Below are 21,745 nucleotides of genomic sequence, written 5' to 3'. Positions count from 1 at the left end.
ATGTAGGGTTCTTGCCCACATTTGCAGAATTGTTTTTTCAGTCTTTCAAAAACCAGGATGCAGCCTGTAAATCTAGTTCAGGGTTTAGGGGAGGAGACGGGGTGGCAAAAGGGTAGAGGGGTCGAGCGGTGCCTTTATTTGTATTACCTCGCTGTGCTCTCCCCCATCTTGACAACCACAAACGCCTAGTCACAGGTTTTGCAACAGTGTGCGTGCGCACATGCTTACCGCTGTTGGTCTCGCTGTCTCCCCGGCGGCCCGGCCTCCTCCTCCGCTTTCGGTTTCCATTCTCACGCCGGCCCCAAGTTTCTGTTTCCCGCCTGCTCCCTGCCCGAGGCGGTTTCTCTCGCTCCCCGCCGGCTCTCCCGGCGCTCGGGCGCGGCGCTGCCTGCGCGCCTCCGCCGCCCCGCACGCAGCCGGAGCCGGGACCGGGACCGGATCGTGACCGAACCGTGACCGAACCGTGACGGGTGCCGCCGCTCCCGGCGGCTCAAAGCCGGCCTGGCCATGACCGCGGAGGAGAAGAGGAGCCTGCAGTGCTACAGGCGGTACATCGAGAGGAGCCTGAACCCCGTCTACATCCTGAGCAACATGTCGGACTGGCTGTCGGACGGTAAGGGGCCGGCAGCGGCTTCGCTCCCCCGGCGCGGCCTTGCGCCCGCGTCGCTCCCGCTGCCGGTGGGAGCTGCCGCCTCCCCGCCGCCCCGTCTGGTCCCCTCCCTCACTCTGTGCTTGCTTCGGATTTTTGCTAGAGATGAAGGAGAGAGTCCGGAAGGAGGAGGAGAAGGGGGTGACGGCGGCCGCCGCGCTGTTTCTGGACATCATCCTGCAGCTGGAGGCGGAGGGCTGGCTCCGGGGCTTCCTGGACGCCCTGGCTGCAGCAGGTGGGTTCCCACTCGTGAGAGTGGTCTCCTCGCTTTGCCCTTTCCCTACCAGAGCCACAGCCGCAGCTTCAGCTGGGCAGCCCAGTACACCCGGGATGTGAAGCATCACTCTGTTATCCTTGGGTATTGTCACATCAGATGATATGCGGTAGGAAAAAGTAGGTTGAGAGAGGGTGGAAATAAAGCTCTTCAAAGGCATGGGGAAACACCCACCTGAGAAGCAGCTGGAGCAATTCCAGTTATGGACAGAGTCAAGGAAGGATTAAGGGATGCTGAATAAAGCATCATTGACAGGAGGCTTATCTGTCTCAGAGCGTTTTGAGAAGTAAGAGCCATTTTTCTTACTAAATATAATTTAAAAAGCTAAATCCTCTGGAAGTGAAAGCTAAATGCATTTCAGGGTGCGCGTGGGGGTTAACTGATAGTGTGGGATAACTTCATTCAAGGAGCAAGTCTTAAATTAGGAACTGATTTTTAAACATTGTTCAAAGGCTTTGGAAGTCTTATGTTTAAAGAAGTAAGTAACCATTAATAGTTTATGAATGAAATTATTGTTCCTTGGTAACTATAACTGTTTGATGTCTGAGCTCCTAATGTCATTTCCTTTCCAAAATGTGACAGAAGAGATTTTGAAGTTGTACAATGACTGGGAATTGCCAGCTTTCCTCTTGTTGGTGGTTTGTTAGATATCTTGAACCCCAAAATCTCATAGCATAAGCCAGTTTTGTTTTCTTTTTCTCACTATTAAATATGTATAGTTACAGTATCTCCGTGAGCAATTATTACAAAATTTCTTACCACTTGGATGTAGTGCACCCTCCCTTTAAAGCAAATATTAGGTCCAAAGCAACTTTTTACCAGCCTGTGATATTCCTAATTTTTGAATTGCCAGAATACCTTCTTTGAACATGTTAATAGCATTTAGGTTGATGTATCTGCAGCAGAAATCCGAAAAAGTTAACCTGCTGATTTTGAGGGCTATCCCAATACTTATGAATTGGGTCTGAGACTAGAGTATAGCATTACTCTTGTATTTGCAGATGCAGAGTCAGGGGATAATTAGGTAAAAGACATTGTGATGGTAAGTATCCACACTTCCCTCCTGCTCCTCCAAAAGAAAACAAAAACTTAGGTAGATGGCCTCTCTTTGCCCACATTTCCTCTGGGACTTTGACCGGCTTTCTTCCACCTCTGGAGCCTACACAGCAAATCACACAAGTCCTCTATATATGATTCCCCGCCACTGTTCCAGCACAGTGTTTCCAGATGTTTGCTGACTGCCTGGACTGCAGGTGCCTGGTTTGCTTTCAGCCAGGGACTGACCTGAGCCCTGTATGATAAGGATTTTTGAAGGAGGGTGGAGCCAAGGACAGGACTAAAAAGCTAAGGGCTGGTAAATCAAAGAAAAGAGGACCAACGGTATTTGTGATTCTGAGTGGTGTCCTGTGCTCTGGGAAATCCTGTGGAAGACCATAATGGCCTGCAGGGCTCCAAGGATAGTATGGATCAAAGGAAGGCGGTTGTTATTGTTGCTTGGGTGATGCGAGCTGTGATATTGTGTAGTTCTCTTTTTCTTTTTGCAACTGTTACTGATCTTTTGCCATAGGGTTTTCCATGTTATACACACAAGTGCTGTAAGGGAAAACAGTCACTTAATCTATAAAAATTTTTTGCAGTTCACCTAGATTTTTGTCAGTTACAGGCCAAAATAATTTTCATTTCTCCAGTGTGGCTAAGAAAGTGTTGGGTTTTTTGTTTGTTTGTTTGTGGTTTTGTTTGTTTGTTTGTTGTTTTGTTTGTTTGTTTGTTTGTTTGTGATTTCTTTTGGTTTGGTTTGGGTTTTTTTAGGTTGTTCCTGCCTATTCTAGCTAGAGATTGAATTCATAGTAACAATTTGTCTCTTTTTCTGAAAGGTTACACTGGGCTAGCAGAAGCAATTGAAAACTGGGACTTCAGCAAACTGGAAAAACTGGAGTTGTACAGGCAGCTGTTGAAGCGGATAGAAGCAACAATGCTGGAAGTTGATCCAGTAGCACTCATGCCCTACATTAACAGCTGCCTGATAGAAAGGGAGTGTGATGAGATCCTGCAGGTATGGTTAACTACAAAATCCCTGTATTTGCCTGGTTTTGCTGTGGAGAGGTACTGGCTGTTTCACTTGTGGGGTGTATTGGTTCCCATCCCTCAGGTTGCTCAGTGGGGAGGATGGGCAGCCATGGTCCCCTGGGCAGGTACTGTTACCCAGTTCTAGCTCAGTGTCATTATCAATGACTGATAACAAGTCATATTACCAATCACTCATCATTTATGACTGGTTAATAATGAGTTATTGATGCTGTGTGAAGGAATCTGTGAGGTGTTCTCACTCCTTGTGACTCCTTAGAAGGATTGTTTGCAGCTATTTTACCTTCAAAGTGGTATGTTTTTATGGAGATAAACAATCTTTGGAAAGCTATTGCCTCTAACCAAATATCACGCCTGCCATAAATTTTATACTTTTGCATTTTGCTATTCTGGAATGTTTTTAAATCAGTTTGCCCTTTGAGATTTATGGCAGACATGGCTTATTACAAGGACCTTGCCAGATGAAAATTTACAGAATAGCCCCACGATGTTTTACACCATATGAATACTTAAGCAAACAACCTACTTGTTGATGTAGTCCAGCTAAGTTTAGTGTACGCCTAGGCTGGCAGAATGGCAGCAGTAGTAGGTAAATAACTGAATTTTATTGGAAACCTTTTATCCTGTGAGAAAAATAGTGGTATTCCCAGCAGAGCATCAAACAAAACAAATCAAAACAGAATCAGTTAAAGAACAGTGGATTCGATCACTCAGAAGCTACAGCAATTTCTGTTTGTTGTGTGTTCAGATTAGTGAATACAGAAGCAAAGCAGCTGGGATAACTAAACTCATTGAATGCCTCTGTCGATCGGACAAGGAAAACTGGCCGAAAAGCCTTCAGCTGGCACTAGATAACACAGGATACTACAATGCAAGTGAACTGTGGGGCATTAGAGAAGGTAAACTGCAAATTGTTTTTATGATGCTCTTTCCCTATTCTTCTACCAGACGGTATTTTTTTTTTTTTTTATAATTAGGCTAATTTAAAAGCATAAAATCAGACTACATTGTTAATTGTTTAAAAATAAAACCCCTTTTTAAAATTAAGATGTTAGCCTACTGAAGAAAAGTTCTCCATATTGGATGAATTTTAATGCCAGTAGTTAAGAAGAGTTGCTAGTAGAAGTTAATCATAGATACTGTGTGCTTTCTGGAGCTGGTTTAGGGTGCAATTGTACTCTTTCTCCCTCTCCCCCTCCAAAAGCAGTGTTTTGTGAAATGTTCTGTTTGCAATGAGACTCTTCACATAAATCCCAGTGACAGTTGTTTGAGAAGGTAATAATTATGGAGCCAAAGAAAATTTTAGCAAGCGTTGATTATCGTGTAAAATAGAGGATGGAGATAGTCTTACAATTTCTAGGTCCTTTCAAAGGGTAGGGGGAAAGGAAGAACTTCTAAGTATTTTTTCATGCTTGTGGTTAATGTCTATGTTAAATCTGTAATCTTGTTGCTAAACACACATACCTTTCCTGTCAATTTATTATCTCCCTTGATTTTTAAGGAGTAGACAAATGTGTGTTGAGTATGTGCATCTTCTAAACCCTGTCAGTGCTATCCATGCTACTTGAAAGGGAGCCTGGATGCACCATCATTTTATGTAGTCTTTGCATGCTAGCAACAAACTCCTTCACCTTGTCATCCCAGCAAACACATTTTAAGATCACAAGGATCAATAACATGCCTTTTTTGGGGGATTGTACAGATCGTGGCAAAGATGTTGACGGCGAAATGGCAGATGCCTCTGAAAGCAGCTTTGAAATCAGGATGACATTTTCTGAAGAAGCAGAACGTGACAATAATCTCAGTGAAAATCTCTGTTCAGCTTCAGGTGAGACTTAGCAACTTAAAATAGTTTGTAGCTGGAAGTTCGTAGCAGTGTGCCACAAAGGAAGGTACTGAGAAGCTGGTATGAGTCCCTAACTTCATTTAGCTGTCTTCTGGTTTAATGTTTAAAGATTCTTGTGCTGGGCATTGCACTTGTTAGAGATTCTCCCTCATTTACCACATTTCTAGTGCAAAGTTCTGTCAGCACATTACCAAAAACATCTTCAAACACCAGATTGTTGTTGATGCATCTATCTCTGATATTATTAATTCACATGTGACCTGGTATTAGCTGATTTAGAGAGCTGAATGTGACTGCGAAGGATCTGTGCAGTGGCTGGCATGTCTTGTACAGCAAATTTTGCTCCACCAGTGGTTTCTATTTCCTATTCCATAAGTGCAAACCCTCTCACAAGACCACAGTTCAAGACAGTATTAACTTCCAAAGTGTGTAAAGCAGAAGGCTAAAAGGAATACTGGGCATATATTTGGGGTAAAACCAGCCTTTGTGTTTTCTCTCTGAGTTGAGGAAGACCAGTTGGGGTGAGAGTTGTCAGCCAAGACCTTGAAATGAGTTCATTTTAGGAAGCAGAGTCGAACAGTAACAAAAGTATTCCATCAAATCTACACAAAGTTATTGTCTGGTGTGCATGTTCAGTTAAAAGGTTTGTCTGTTAGAATGCTCTGCGTACACTGTGAGGACTCTGCCTATCATTTTAGATAGCAACTGTATGTGGCACAATATATTTCATGCATTACAACGTTCTTCACAAAACCATGTTTCTCTCCTGAAAGGGACCTATCAGTCTTCAGCTGTTTATGAACCAAAGAAGGCTCGGAGCTACCAGATTGAACTTGCACAGCCTGCTATCAATGGGAAGAACACATTGATATGTGCTCCCACAGGTGAAAAAACACATTTTGTAGAAAAATTCTCTTCGTGGAGAGGGCCATGAAGGATAGCAAATGGTAAAGGCTGAGTCAGACTTCTCCAGATGTTTATTTAAAAGTAGTCTTCCTTGCAGGAGTAGATCCAGATCTAACCTGAAATTACAAGGGCAGCACAGAGACTGAGCAAGACAGAATTAACTCTTGGCATTTCAGTGCTTATATTCAGATTTCTGTATTTTCACCTTGGCTTTCTCACTCCCTTGTGTGAATTTCTGAGTTATAATCACTCTCTGATCTCTGTGGATCTTTGTGAAATTTGGCTTGGAAGTTGAAAGAAAAGTAGGGTGAGTTGCCCTGAGACTCCTGTGTCTTCTGTAATACAATGCCTACAACACCAGAACAGCAAGGGAGCTTTTGCAGTGGCTCAGGCCTGAGTTAAGAGCTTGAAGTACCTTAGCAGAAGAGAGTTCAATCGGCTCTTTCTCTCTGCCTGTTTCCCATGTAGCTATCCTGATTCTCCCCGGAGCTGCGGAGAGGCAGGTGGGGTGGCAGAGGCAGGGACACAGAAGAACTCCGGGTGGCCTGCACAGTGAGCCTGATGAGTGCTGAAGGAAAAGGAATGCGAGAGGAGCAAGGCTGCATGGGGTGGATGGAAGCCGAAAGTGCCTGGTGCCTGTGCCACCGTCTGATTTGGTGTGGGAGCACATGCTAGGAGCAGACTCAGTGATTTCAAAGAACTTAAAACTGCCCATGGATTTTCCTTCACAGTGACTGCCACATGGTCTTTACAAACTGAGACTGTGAGAGAGAAAGAGATGATTGCCCACCTGAGTAAGCAGCCAGCTCTCTGTCCTCAGATAGTCTGGATGTGTACAGCTCCCTCGTCAGCTCCCTATTGTTAAAAGGCATCTATACCGGACAGGCTTCTGCTTACAAATACCGCCTTTTCATACTTTACCTTTCATATTCTTCGTTTAAAGGATCTGGAAAAACTTTTGTGGCGATTCTGATTTGTGAACACCATTTCCAAAACATGCCCGCAGGACAAAAGGCGAAAGTTGTCTTTCTTGCAACTAAAGTGCCAGTGTATGAACAACAGAAAAATGTGTTCAAACAGCATTTTGGAAGAAGTGGGTAAGTGTAATTCCACGGAAAATTAACCGCTCTCTAGGCCAGCTGTGCCCAGGGCAGAATGTAGTGGGTTTACTAGTGACAAAAGTGTTTGACATTGGCATAAGGGTGATTCCTGGCGGTAAGAATGGCAAGTTACTACAGTAAACTTTGTTTTGGAGAGTCCGAAGTCTGCTTTTGGAGAGTTTAAGCACTGTGCAGCACCTATGGACATGGCCAAGGTATACCTGTGCTTGCCACCAGTGTGTGTGTGCCACTGTGAAGCGTGTTCTATCTTGAGACACCTTTCCGCTGTGCTTCCAAAAATGAGGCAGTTCCAGGAAGCAGCAGTGGCATTCCTCTTGGCATTCTCAAATGGCAGAATCTTCTCCAAATGGAAGGACCCAAACTTCTTTGGCTTTTCAACTTGTAGTCAGAAAATGAGGGTCCACCTCTTAGACAGGACTGAAAATTTCTTAGGGGAGTATCAACAACCTACAGCTTCTGATTTTGAAGGAACTAATTACTGCATATCCACTCATGAATCCTTATAGTTATGGGAAAATGAGGCTGCTGGACAGAAAACAGTCCCATGCTGCCAGACATATACAGAAAAGGGATGAGGGACAGCATCCCCAATACACCTTACATGTGAACTGAAAGATGCAGCTTAAATGTACAAATCTATTACCTTTCAAACAGAATATATTTTATTTAATGGGAATTGAAAATACAGTTACTCACTGTCAGCAGTTTTTTCATCAACTTCTGCGGGTCAAACTGCCAGCCCAAAGAATTTGACATTTTGAACTTAGTAACTACTGTTCAAGTTTGCTGAAAAGTTCATCCTTCTAGCTCTTTTTGCCCTGCAAGGCATCATTTTTCATACCTTACCTTTTGCCTCTTCTTCCTAGATATTCTGTTCAAGGAATTTGTGGTGAAATAGTGGCAAATGTCTCTGTAGAAAAGGTTATACAGGACAGCGACATCATTGTGCTAACACCTCAGATTCTTGTGAATACTATCAAGAAAGGAACCCTTAGCTCCCTCTCCATCTTTACTCTGATGATATTTGATGAATGCCACAACACTACGGGCAACCACCCTTACAACGTGTTAATGACCAAATACCTGGAACAGAAATTTGACTCCTCTGCAAACCAGCTGCCCCAGGTAAGGTCCAGCCTGTCAGCGGTGGAAACATTAGAGAACGTATTTTGCAATGCAGTCAGCAAAGCCTTTTGTGTTAATCCAGTTCAAACTCCCATTTAAAAATGGCTGCAAATTGAAACGGTAGCATCTGGAACACCTTTTTGCTCTTCTCATACACCTCCAGGCTGTTTTCCCATGTTGCATCTTCTCCCAGCTTCCAAGAAGGATGGATCAAGCATGACAGAGATCTGAGTCCTTGACAGCAAACAGGATTATTGGGCTGGGAAGAAAGCATGTTCCCCAGAATTTAGTAATCTCCTGATCACCTCTCTGTTGCTGTCTTCTGCAACAACAAAATGGGGCCACTGCCTCTGCTGACAGGAGGTTTTGGTCCAGCTGAGAAGACATCTCTGAATGAGCACAGAGGACAGTTCTGGGGGTGGGTTTGCTGTTTCTGTGTATGATGAGCACTGGCAAATACAGATGGTTATAGATTTAAGCAGGTAGATAATTTATTTTCGGATACTCTAAGCTTGAGCGCCTTAAAGAAGGCACGAGTGGGGACAAGGTGTGGCTCTCAAGATCTAGTCCTTGTACTCATGTTTAGTTTAGCTGCTTGTTTTGTTTCTTTGTTTTTGAAGACAGTGACAACTTGACAATTGGTAACAGCATCTTTAGTTGGGTTTTCTGTTTGTTTGTGACAAAGAAGCAATCATTGCTATTAATATGTGTGTCCAGATTGTAGGTTTAACTGCTTCTGTTGGAGTTGGTAATGCTAAGGACATCACTAAAACTGTAGAGCACATCTGTACCCTCTGCTCCTACCTTGACATACAGGCCATTTCCACTGTCAGAGAGAACAAAGAGGAACTGCAGCGATTCATAAACAAACCGGAGACAGGTAAGAATCCTTCTTTTTTTTTTTTTTCCCTTCTGAGATGCAAAGTACTTAAGGCAGCTATCCAATTCTCCTTCTGTCAGGTGAAGTAAAAAGTTTAAAGCTAAACTGAATCTTTGCTTCCTTCTGGCATGAAAGGAGTTTGAGTGTGCACTTCACCGCTGCCCCACAATGAGGCAGTGCCCATTTGGGCAAATTTTCTCTTTGCTGACCTCCACAGTCTCTGGTTTTTATTTATCAAGGCAGGAAAGCCAGTGCAGTTCTGCCAGTGAAGACTGGGGGCTGTTTCTTTCTGTGCAACCATAATGCTCATTAACTATAAACATCATTATGATCTCATGGAGCACCATACGAAGACTTTCTGTGCTGCCCAGGGAAATGTCTTACTTATTCAGGCTACTGACTTCCATTTCTTGTCTCTAGATGTCAGACAGGTTAAAATGCGACTTCAGAATCACTTTGCAGACATTATTTCAGGTCTCATGTCTGAGACAGAGGCAACGATGAGGAAGATCTACTCACTGGGTAAGATTCAGTCTTCGATTATATCAGTCTGAAGCCTCATGGCTGCTAAAGCAGTGACTGTTTTTCCACTTCATTCCCCTTCCTTTCTTTTTGCTTATGATATCTCTTAAATAAGAGATTCTAGGTATAAAAGTTGACTAGTTTCCTGTTATAGGTGATTACTTTGATAATCATAAATATTTTTGCTTAGATTTCAACCTTCTTCCTGCAGCTAAGAATGGTGTCCTTTTGACACTGTCAAATCTTTCTGAATGTTTAAAGAATCTGAAACAGAACTACCAAAGTGCTTGCTTTCAAAATTCAATGAGATGGATTTCATTAATGAGAGATACCTGTATGTTCTTATTTAAGCATTTTTCCAAATGCTTCATACCTGAATCTGTCTCTGTTAAGGAAAACAAAAAGTGTTTCAGTTACGGTGTTACTCTGAATGTTGCAATTTCTTCATTTCAGTACAAATTTACTTTCACTTTTGCTGCTCTGACACTTCTCATATTTTCTCTGGCCTCTCTGCATGCGCTCAGAGTTATTTTCAGGCGTTCCCTGGCCACCTTTTCTGATAAGCATTTTGTCATCTTTATACTTCTGGGTATCCCTATTTCCACTGTTTACCAGGTCTTCATTATTTCCTACTGAGAGATATTTAAGATAATTTTACAGAGGAGGATCTGTGGAACATGAGCACCACCAGAGGATTCAGCTGCCTAAGAAAGGTAATACTTGTCTGTAGGGTTCCAACCTCTTTGTTTCCTTCTTCTTTACTAGATGATATCTCTCAAATGAACAAGAATGATTTTGGAACACAGAAATATGAACACTGGATAGTTACTACACAGAAGAAATACAGACTCTTGCAACTGGCAGACAAGGAGAAGGAGAGCAGCATTTGCAGAGACATTTTCATCTGCACTGAGCACCTGCGCGTAAGTGTTTATCTTCTTTCCTTCCATACAGAAGTGAAACCATCCCGTTCCTTCTGAGGCAGGTATGTTCACCTAGGAACAGTTGAGCTTAATAATTTTATTTGACATAAGCTAAAGCATGGCATGTAAGAGTTGTGTCTTAAGATGCTCTCTAAGAACTGTATAGTGCAGAGGAGACTTTGTAATGCTTGATTTGTCATGCAAATGGAAGAACAACATAAGTTCGTAATACTTAATCGAGCTAAATAAAATTTGCATTCATCCCCTGTCCCATGGCAAATGAGGCTTAAATGTGTATGTCTCTCTGAGCAGAAATTCAATGATGCTCTCATCATCAGTGAAGATGCCCGTATTGAAGATGCTTTAGCCTACCTAACCGAATTTTTCACAAATGTCAAAAACGGACCATTTACAGAATTAGAGAAGCAGCTGACAGCCAGATTTCAAGGTATTTCACACAGTACCTGTGACAGTTGCAGGGGAGAAAAAGGCTTATGGTAGGATGATTCAAGTGTTTTCTTCAGAGTAAGTGTGGTTGTTTCTCCAGAAACTTTGCACTTTTCAGAAGATCTAGTGTCCATGTGGGTGTGAATATAGTGTAGAGTGGACAGAGGGGAACTTACTTGCTGGCCTTCAAGCTTCCAGTGCAGGAGCTGAGGATGTAGCAGTGATTGTAGCTAGATGCTGTGGTAGGTTCTTAAATGCCTGAGTTGGAGGAAAAGCAGTGTTCTCCTTAAGGGTGTGCCCCACAAGTCAGGGATGTTGGGGTTGTTCAGCCTGGAGAAGAGAAGGCTCCGGGAAGACCTTATTGCGGCTTTTCAGTACTTAAAAGAGTATAAGGAAGACAGGGACAGACTTTTTCACAGGGCATGTTGTAACAGAACAAGGCATAATGGTTTTAAACTAAAGGAGGAGAGCTTCAGGCTGGACACAAGGAAGAAATTTTTTACAGTGAAGGTGGCAAAACACTGGCCCAGGTTTCCCAGAGAGGTGATAGATGCCCCATCCCTGGAGACACTCAAGGCCAGGCTGGAAGGGGCTCTGAGCAACCTGATCTAGTTGAAGATGTCCCTGCTCATTGCAGGGGGTTGGACTAGATGAGCTTTGAAGGTCCTTTCCAACCCAAACTACTCTGTGATTCAATTCTATGATTCTACAATGGCAGCATTAGCCAAGGCAGCAGCACACGCTGCTCTGGGCACTCCCTGGCCTCCCCTGCCCGGTGCTCTCGCACACATCCCAGGCTTCTGAGAAGAAGCAGCTGGCCCTTGTGCCCTCCTGATTAAACGTTAGAGGTTGCACTCTTCTCTAACTTCTGATTTAGTAGCAGTGTGCTGTAAACCAGCCTGTGGTCTGGTGTGTTGCAGTGTTGGCTGCAATTTTAAATCACTGGGCTGTGTGCCCTCTACTGTCAGTTGTTCCCTAGAGGAAATAGCACTGCTCTTTGCAAGAACTGAGTTTGCTTTCCTGCTGTCTTTTGATGCACAGTATGTCACAGAGGTTCTTCTGTCAGTTTGCTACAAAATGTGAGAGATTCAGATTTTTTTTTTTTTCTGGGGATTTTGTTTTGTTTAACCAATAGCTTTCTTTACTTGCATCTGAACGAATGGTACAGAAAACAAAAACAGATGCTAAAGAGAATGTGGGTGGCATTTGACAGTAGACTTGGGTGAGAATTCTGCATTAAAGAAAGTAAATTATTCAAGACACTGCTGTTTACTTCCAGAGAAAGAACCAGAACTGACTGCCCTTTCAAAAGATGAATCAAATGAGAATCCCAAGCTGGAAGAGCTTGCTGCCATCCTGGATGAAGCATACCGCTACAACCCACAAACTCGCACTCTTCTCTTTGTTAAGACAAGAGCCTTAGTAGCTGTAAGACATTTATTTTTAAAGTTCCTAAAAAGGGAAGTGAGAAAATATAATGCCTCGTCTATTATGTTTCCCATTTTGACCTGGAAATAGAAAAATATGCATGTATTTCATCTTCCTAAGGAAATATTTATCATTCTGTATCTGCCTAAGCACTGATGCTCTGAGGAAGGAAAAGTTGTTTTTTTAAATTTCTTTTTCTAAAAACAACAGTACAGGGGTGGTGTTCTTCATCATTTCTTCTTGCTATATGCCATAGTTAATCATTAGGCTGTCAGATTTGTACTTTAAGTCTGAAGCCAGTTTTAACAAGACATTTTACAAGGTTTTTTGCTTTGATGTGGAAGTGCTATAAACCAGCAGCTCTTCTTTATCACTGACTGCACGTCAGGAGGTATTTACACGTTTCCTGGGGGATTACTATGGGCCCAAAGGAGGTCTGTGCCCTAGTACGTGTTCTTGATAAAGAAAAAATAAATAATTTGTGGAGCAGATGGCCCTGGACACCTCTGATGCACTGGTCTATATCACACTTGCCTAGGATCAAGGATCTAGGCTGGATGATATTTTGTTATCCCTTCTAATACCTTGTTGCCAGAAAAAGTTCATGCTTGAAGTAAGTGCGCTGCTCATCATTAGCTTCGGTAGCTCTTAAACATTTATTGCAAGGTATCATAGTGTCTGGGTACTGTAAATAGATTCATCAGCTGAGAGTACCAACTCCCATTTTATCCTTGGGTATTGATAGGCTGGATAAATTGCAAACCAGAAAAGAAATAAAAGGCAGCCTGAAGTCCAGACTAACAATACCAAGTATCGGCTGGCAATTTTCCATTATAGATGTAAAAGCCTCCTGTATCTTGATTGAGTTTTGTTCTATGTAAGAGCAGTTTGAAGGTGCTAGTTTCATTGCACAGTGAGAGTGCTGTTTGTAAATAGCAACTCATTTCCTTTACAGCCCAGAGATGTAGTATTCAGTGATCTGCTGGTTTATAAGAGAAAAAGACATACTTTTTAGCAGTGAAAGGCTGCTCACTCTCTAGCCAGCCTTTAAACTGCAGAGATGGGAAAAGTGGAGTTCAGTTGTGGCATGGTTGGATCTGGCATCATGGCTGTGACCCTTGCTTTCTCACCTATTAACAGACGTTCCCTCCTGACGCATAAATTCTGCCTTCTCTTTTGCTTTTGGTTCTTGGAAGTGTTGTCTTGATAAATATGCAAGCAGGGGCAGGATCTACCTATCTATCCCAAATTAGCATTTCATCTGGACAGGGACCTAACTCCCTGATTTCTTTCCAGGCTTTGAAGAAGTGGATGAAAGCAAATCCTCTGCTTAGCCACATAAAGCCAGATGTGTTGATGGGTCATGGAGGAAAAGATCACAAAACAGGTACACACATTTGCACTGAGGAATACCAGTTGCTAGACCTATGGTGGCTACCATGGTAAAATTGTTTGTGCTCTTCCTGTGTTCATCTTCTGTGCTCTTACACACAGGAAGGTCATGCAAGACTGTGCAATGCTTTCTGCCATATCTAGAGAGACCTTCAACCAACCCTGAGGAGACACTTGCTTTTTCTGTCCAGAACCTTTGGTTAAAGCAGCAGTAACACTGTCAGTGACCCTTTGCTGCAGAATTCTTTTGCTAGTTCAAAAGAAGTTTAGAAACTGTTCACTGTCATGGCTTCTTGTGATTACTTCTAGTGTTATCTTCCCTGTTCCTTTTACAGATCCCTCTCTTATTTTGTGTTTGGTGGCACAAAGACATTTTAAGATAGAATGGGAGTTACAGTTGAAATTACTTGTGCATGGCTTAAGTTAAGAGTTAGCCTGGGCTTAAAATAACCAAGTTGTATTGGTTTCTCTAATTAAGATCACCAAGGTGTTGTGTCTGAAATGGTGTTTCTCAGGATGACAATTCTTGCGGCAAATCAACAGGATTCCTGCGGCACATCAACAGGAATTCCTGCTCAGTGGGCAGAGTACACAGCCAGCTGGATGTAAAATTTAAACTACTTTTCTATATCAAAAGGACACGGTAGAGCAAATGCAGGTATCTTGCTCAAGGAACTCTTCATTGTGTATTCCTGACACAGTTTCTTGGTACTGTAGGCATGACCCTCCCAATGCAGAAGGCTGCACTGGATGCATTCAGAACCGACCAGGACAGCAGACTGCTAATTGCTACATCTGTTGCTGATGAAGGCATCGATATTTCTGAGTGCAACCTTGTTGTGCTCTATGAATATGACGGTAACCTCACCAAAATGATCCAAGTCAGAGGTATGGAGTTTCAGAGCTATTACTTTAGAAACCTGTTTTGGCCTAGAAACTGACAAAGTGCTACTCAATGTCAGGTTGGAAATACTACAGTAGTATGTGTTTGTCTTGCTGTTGTTCCTCTGTGCTGCTGAAGCCACATGAATGATAGCACCAGACATGACAAATCTGTTCACAGAACAGAGTCCTTGATGTTGTGTTACTTTTGCCACACAAATTAGCAATGCTGCACAAGGTCATTGAACTGTTGAGAGTTGATCCCTCAAGTGGATAATTCTACATATAAGTAGAAGAATGGCTAGAAGAGCTGTAGTCAGAAATAGCACAAATCGTTCCGACTGACAATTTACAAAGGACCGCTGCAATGGAGTTTCATGCGTTTCCTTGGCTTCTGAAGAACTTCCCCTGCCCAGTGGCTTATTCCCAACCCAGCTGCTCACGGGCACCTGAAGCCTCCACATGTGCAGACTTTTAACATTCACCAAAAAACCAAACCAAACCATAATAAAAAGAAACCCTGTTTGTGCCTTGGCTTATCTAAAAAAAAAATGTCAAGACTTCAGTCTTGAATTCTGGTAATTTTACAGTACGGCCAGTAGAGGGAAATGAAGAGCCATATAAAATACTGGTTTCTGTTCAACATTCCTAAATGTCAGGAAACTGCTTACGTCTTTCAAGGGTGCATCTGCAGTATTTTATCGTACATCTGAGTAGTTAACTTCATAATTGGATGGGAAGTGATCTCCATTGTACTTAGTCCTTTGCTTTCAGGGTTTGTGTCTTGTGATTTTCTTATTTTTGTTTTATAATGAAATAATTGGCCCAGAATTAATATTTATGGGTGAAAGGATAGTGTTTCTTTTTAACAAGTCATTAAAGATGCAAAGAAAATAGGTTGGCTCAGTTTAAAAATAACACACAATCATGATTTTGTGGGAATGAGAGCTCAAAAGTGAATGTGATCATTTTTTCTAACTGAAATACTTCTAAACTGGTATGAGATCTCTGTAGCTCTTAGTTTGCCTTTGTCACAGCAGCAAAAAGCAGGCAGGCAGTAGGCACAGACAAGTAGAAGAGATCGTACTTGCTCTTGCTATCTCTTTTCTTGCCAGCACTGTATTTCCAGTTTCCTAGGGTTTTTTTGTGATAGATTTTTTTTTTTAATAGCATGGCAGAAAACTAGTAAGCAAGACCGAGATGAATTTTTCTCCTCTGGCTTTTGTTTCCGCAAGAAGGCAGTGAGATAATGTACAGTAACTGAAGGCAGGCCAGAGAAGTTCGCAACACAGTGCTGGCTGAGGGACATCCATGAAGATACCTGGAATGGGCATCTTGTTCTGGTTTGTGATCAAAGAAGACAGAGCTGTTTAGAAGCAGCATTATCTGAATGTGAACATGGGAAACAAAAGCAGCCACACAGAAAGTCCTTAATGCTCTTTTATGGCATAGCTGCTGATTTTGCACATCTTGGTAAGAGTAACTAAAGAGGATAAACGTGTTTCTGTGTAGGTCGTGGAAGGGCAAGAGACAGCAAGTGCATCCTTGTGACGAGCAAAGCAGAAGTGGTTGAGAATGAGAAACATAACTGTTATAAAGAAGAAATGATGAACGAAGCTATTGAAAAGCTACAGAATTGGGATGAAACAAAATTCGCAAGAAAGGTGTGTGCTTCTGTGGAATTTTCATACTCAGCTCTAGAGGCATAACCTGTATTAGCCTTCATCTAGGGCTCTCTAGGACCAAGTAATAACATGAGGAAAGTCTTTGCAGTGTTGGTTTCAGACCAAGGCTAGACCAGCAGAGAAGGGATAGGGTGTACAGCGGAGCTTGCAGAATGTCATCTGTACTGTAACTTGAAAAAACTTAGAGGCTGAGGCAGAGTTTACATGAACTTCTCAGCTTAGAAATAAAATATAACTATTCTGTCCACTGGAAGAAAAATATTGCTGTGTTTGCTTGGGATAGTGGACAGGGAGATGAGAAACTATTAATATCGCGTTCTTTCATTGGTATGAGTTGCTAGAACAAGCAATGTTTTGTTTGTTTGCTTTTAAGTAATCGGTTCCTAGGTGTTCTTATGCATAGCCTCGGTCATGTTTAGACAGACACTGGGGATTCTCTTGAATTTCATAATGATGCTTTTATTTATTTTTTTTAATTTTAAAGATACAAGAGCTGCAAATGAAGGAAAATGTATTACGAGATTCCAGGAAGAAAGAAACAAGACCTAAGGGAGCGGAAGGGAAAAAAAATCTTCTGTGTGGAAAATGCAAAGCATATGCCTGCAGTACAGATGACATCAGAGTTATAAAGGTAGGACTCTGTATGGAAACCTCATTCATGAACACCCGGGAAGTCAGCACTATTGAATCAATAGCACTGTTTATCAGTGTGGAAAGTAGGCTTTTTTGTGCAAATTGGAGCAGAAAAAAAATTCCCGAGTATATCAGCAAACCACAGGACCAGGCATAACTACTTCTGTAGCATGTTATGATTGTAGGTGTTGGTGTCCAAGGTGTACAAATATGTGATATGACAGGAATCAGTTCCATTTTCCCGAACCCCCTTCTGTTGTTGATGAATTTTGTGGAAAACCATGTGATCTTCAATGACATAACCTACTAGTGTAACTGCTGGATATTTTCTTTCCTGATTAGCATAAGATTGGGCATCTTCCTGCAGTTTTCTCCCACTGTTCCGGCTGACTAAAAATTATCTGTACAAAGCACTGTTTAGCTCCTTAGCTTATTGGCCAGTTTTCCGTTTTGAAAGGCAAGGCAAACCATGATTTTACAAGAACAGCCCTTTAATTCTTCAATATTTATTTTCCATTCTTTAGGTAGTTCACATTGCTTCTATGTGGACATTTTTATTGTACTCTTTCTGAACTTGACTTTATCTGTAGGCCCAATAAGTCAATACTCTATATGTGAAAAGTGGTGACAATGAAAGAGAGCCTTTTCTTGGGCACTCTGAGCCTACTTTAGTTCTTAGATTTGTTATTTTGAAGCTTATTCTATTTGTACTGCTCTGAAAAGCGCAGTGGTGATGTGACAAGGGGCTTCAGGCCACAGCTCAGCATTACAGAATACCTGCCTTCATGCAATTCCCTTTTTAATCAAGAAAATCTCTTGTTTTTCCAGTTTTTGGAATGTAGATACAATCCATTACCCCTCTGCACAGGGAAGGTCTACAGGCAAGGAGCTGGGAATAGCTCAGCCTTGTGAAAAGCTTGTTATTTCTTTGACAAATAACAAGGGATATCTAACATGCACCTCTGACTGTTACTCCATTTTCTGCTATTGCCTTTTCACCTGTACCTACGCAAATAGATCTGAGAGTTCAAAAAACCCTTCGAAAAGATTTTTTTGCTTAGTACTCTCCAAATAATCTCTTGGAATATTTTAAATAATCCCTACGAACTGAGTTCTGTTATAGTTCAGCCTGTATATTTACTGAAAGTTGCATTTCCAGGAACTAGCATTTTCAGACTCCAGCAGAAATGGTACATATGCTTTCAACTTGAGTTGTTACATTTTAAAATCTTTGCTTATGTATGTTACAAATAACAACTGTAACTTCTTTACCGTGTTAGGGTTACTTTTGCTACCACTTGAAAGTAGTTGCATTACCGCTCATGGGAAGCTGGGGTCAGACAGACTGAGCGGGAAACAGGAGTCTCTCAAGTTCCCTGTTGGCCTGATGACTTAGTTTTATGCACAAGGCTCAAACACTGCAAGCATGATTTTTAGAGAAGCTAAGTAAGTTCAAATACGTATAAGCTGGTGACTGGTGATATATAGTAATTTTGTTTTGACAAGCCCAGGTCTGTGCCTTTCTCGTACCAGGTATTTAATGAATGGGGGTGAAAGAGCAATGAGCCATGGGGGTTGGAAGGTGAGCCTCCCAAATGACAGGAAGCACCTCATCAGGGAAATGCTATTTGTGAGGAGAAGCAGGAATGTCAGGAAAAATGAGGAATGGTGTATCAACTATTAAGCACTTCTGGCATGTGTTGTTTCAGGAATCTCATCACACTGTCATAGAAGATGCATTCAAGGAGCGTTATATGACAAAGCCCCACAAGAGACCAGTCTGGTTTGATTGTTTTGAGAAAAGGAGCAAGATGTATTGCCAAAATGCTGACTGCCAGCATGACTGGGGAATCACAGTGAAGTACAAGACATTTGACAATCTACCTGTGATCAAAATCAAAAGCTTTGTAGTAGAGGATGTTGAAACCAGGACACAAATGGATTTTCAGAAATGGAAAGTTATTAATCTCTCTTTGAAGAATTTTGATGACGAAGAAACATCCAGCTAAACTCAGCATTTTAGTGCACGTATCACCCTACTGCACTAAATAGCAGATGTTTCCATGTATTAAAAAGCTATTTTTCTCTGTGCTGCCTGATACGCTAGGCCCCCCTCATCCAGCATCTGGCTAGATTAAAAAAGGCCAGTAGGGCCACTACAACAAATCTGCCCCAAAATGAAACATTTCACTAGACTTTTTAATATAAGCATGATCAAACATGTTCCTAAGCATCTAGATCCTAATCTTTGCTGCTACAATAAAGTTGGTCTGAAAAAACAAAATCAAGTTGAATGACTAACAAAACATCTAGTTTTAGGTGACAGGCCACAACATCAAGCATTTCTGTGTCAATCAGAATCCTCTTTGTTACCAGTAACTTCTGGTTGCAAACAAAATGGCTTATGCATGAGACATTTAAAGCACTATTTTAGCTACTTTTAAAGCTTTTCAAAAACTACTTTTAATGCTCTAGGCGTTTTTGGTATAGAGAAAATTAAGAAAAAATGTCCTGTAACTTTTCTGTAAGGAAGATGTCGAATCTTTTAAATCCATCTTTAATAGAGAACGCTTCTGCAACAGTCTGAGAAAAGCAGTAGGGCTTCACAGACACTTCCTGGAGGAGGCATCTTCTGCATTGAAATGGTAGCAGTTTTCTTCTATCATTGGACGTTTTCATGTTGCAGTTCCAGCACTTTCAGAATGGACACCTTTCTACGTGTTGCTTAACTGAACAAGCCCCAAGGAGGACAAGGCAGTGCCCTGTGAGATAGATGAAGGTTCAGTTTAGATGGTGATTAGCATTTACTCTGATGTCTTGTCTCAGGAATTGGCATCTGAAATTTCTTAAGATGCAAATATTCATTCTGCAGAGTTCTTGTCAGGGCTGATCTAGGACTGGAACAAGTGTCCCTACCCAGATCCCAGACTTAGGTCAGAAAAAACAGGAATTGCTACAGGCACAGTTATAAAACATTGTTAAGCCTGTACACTTTAAAACACTTGTTGATTTTTCATCTCTTCACCAAGCTCACTCTTCAATATTTCTGTAGCCAGGATCAAACATATTTTCAGTTCTCTTTATGCATTTCATAGTGTGGTAAGGTATATATGTGGAAGAATTATGTGTTTGAAAAACTTGAACTCTGAAGAAAATAAATCACCTTGAACAGGAACCTAACATGGAGTAAAAATATTACTTTAAACTACCTAAACCCTAGTCAGTGAGACTTACAGTGTTCCTTTAAACTACGGCATTAAAAGCAAAACAACTTCATGTCCCATCCTGGTCCCTGCCTTTTATGATTAGAGCTGTTTGCACTGTACAGGAAGCCTGAGTATCAGTCCTAGGGTAACTTACTCTGTGCTTACTTTTTTACCTAGTAAATTTGCTGTTCTAATAGCTGTTTCCAAAAATGAATCAGAGAAGAATGGATAAAGATTATTTATAGCTGGATAATGCCTCCCCCAAAAAATATTAGGAAAAAATATTTTTAAAAAGGCTAATCTAGTACTTTGAAATTTTTACTGGAAAAATCACAGCCTTTGAGTATGAGTTGGCTGTGTGAAAGGGCCATCTACTTTGGGACTCTGGGCATAAAAAATAACCAGTCTGAAATTTCACAGCTTATAGTAATAACTACTGGGAAGTTAAGGGATTTGAGGAGTTTTAGTCTTTTCCTGTTGTTTGAATGCAAGGTTTTCAGACTAAAACAACTCTGCAGTTGAGCTTAAATAATAAAGGCAGATGAGGTAACACATTAATAAGAATTCAACTTGATACAACAAGCCTGCCTTCAGTATGCAGTGGAGATGGGAAGGTGGGGAAGAACAGCAGCACTTGGCCTTTGAGAATCTTTGGATTCTTTTTTTGCAATTGGACCCAAAGTTGCAGATTTATTACCAACTAGTGCTCAAGATTCTCGCCATATTGACAGCTCTCTGTTAAGATGTTTCACAGAAATTAGAGAACAGCTGATGTTGGGAGTGGCCTCTAGAGGTCATCTTGTCATCTACTGCAGTTTGCCCAGGGCCACATGCAGACAGCATCTAAACATCTCCAAGGATGAAGATGCAACAACCTCTCGGGAATCTCTTCCAGTCAGTGCTCTGTCAGCCTCACAGTGAACGAGTGCCTCCCGATGTTCAGATGGAACCTCCTGTGTTTCAGTTTGCGCCCACTGCCTCTGGTCATGTCACTAGGTAGTACAGAAGAGCGCCTGACTCCATCCTCTTTGTGCCTTCCATCCGGGTATTTGTACACAAACAGAAGAGATGTCCCTGAGCCTTCACTGGGCTAAACAGACCTGGCTCTCTCAGCTTCTCCTCATATGAGAGATGCTTCAGACCCTGGAACACCTTAGCAGGACTCTACAAGTTTTCCTAGAGGAGGTGTTTGTTGGACTAAGCAAGAATAACCTGTTGCAGGTACAGTGAAATCTCTATCCCCTCCTTATGGCTCTTGACTTCTTTCAGAACTACTTTCGTCGTTTTCCAGGTACAGCTGGAGCTGACTGCACTAAAAATACATTAGGAGATTACTTTGAAATTATTTCTCTGCTATGTTCATTGTTGTGGCAGTTGCTCTAGAATTAAGAGTAAGAATTAGTATGATAACTTTGTTTATCTCTGAGTAAGAGGATATTTGTTATCACTGCAAACAGATTCGCGTGGTATTGTGGATAGGGCAGTCACTGACTTCAATGAACACATTGCTGTAACAAGTGGTTGCTAACTGCCATAAAAGTTGTTGACACGAATCTTGAAATTGTGATGGATTGTCTTCTTGAGATCACAAAACAGAAGGAAGTACATCACAGTGGTATTCTGTTTGATCACAAAGGATTGCCAGTACCTGACAGTATTTGTATTCATTCTGCCTTATGCACATTTTTTAAAGAAATAAGAATTAAAAGATTAGAAGTCAAGACTTGTATGACTCTTCTCC

At 41.7% G+C, this 21,745-nt stretch overlaps 1 protein-coding gene across 1 annotated transcript; it reads left to right on the top strand.

Annotated features, from left to right (window-relative positions):
* Nucleotides 1-507: 507 nt before the first annotated feature.
* On the top strand, nt 508-18,807 carry RIGI (RNA sensor RIG-I; the record flags this gene model as incomplete). The annotated part of the gene is made up of 18 exons (XM_080362494.1): nt 508-613; nt 753-884; nt 2,798-2,976; nt 3,757-3,907; nt 4,711-4,836; nt 5,628-5,738; nt 6,704-6,857; nt 7,748-8,006; nt 8,724-8,886; nt 9,307-9,408; nt 10,174-10,331; nt 10,644-10,779; nt 12,058-12,206; nt 13,503-13,593; nt 14,316-14,486; nt 15,993-16,144; nt 16,650-16,796; nt 18,508-18,807. The coding sequence occupies 18 exons, from the start codon at nt 508-510 to the stop codon at nt 18,805-18,807; spliced, it is 2,787 nt and encodes a 928-aa protein (XP_080218620.1).
* Nucleotides 18,808-21,745: the final 2,938 nt, after the last annotated feature.

The sequence above is a fragment of the Nesoenas mayeri genome (genome assembly GCF_963082525.1).
Source record: "Nesoenas mayeri genome assembly, chromosome: Z".
Lineage (NCBI taxonomy): Eukaryota > Metazoa > Chordata > Aves > Columbiformes > Columbidae > Nesoenas > Nesoenas mayeri.
This window is presented reverse-complemented; position numbering and strand designations above follow the sequence as displayed.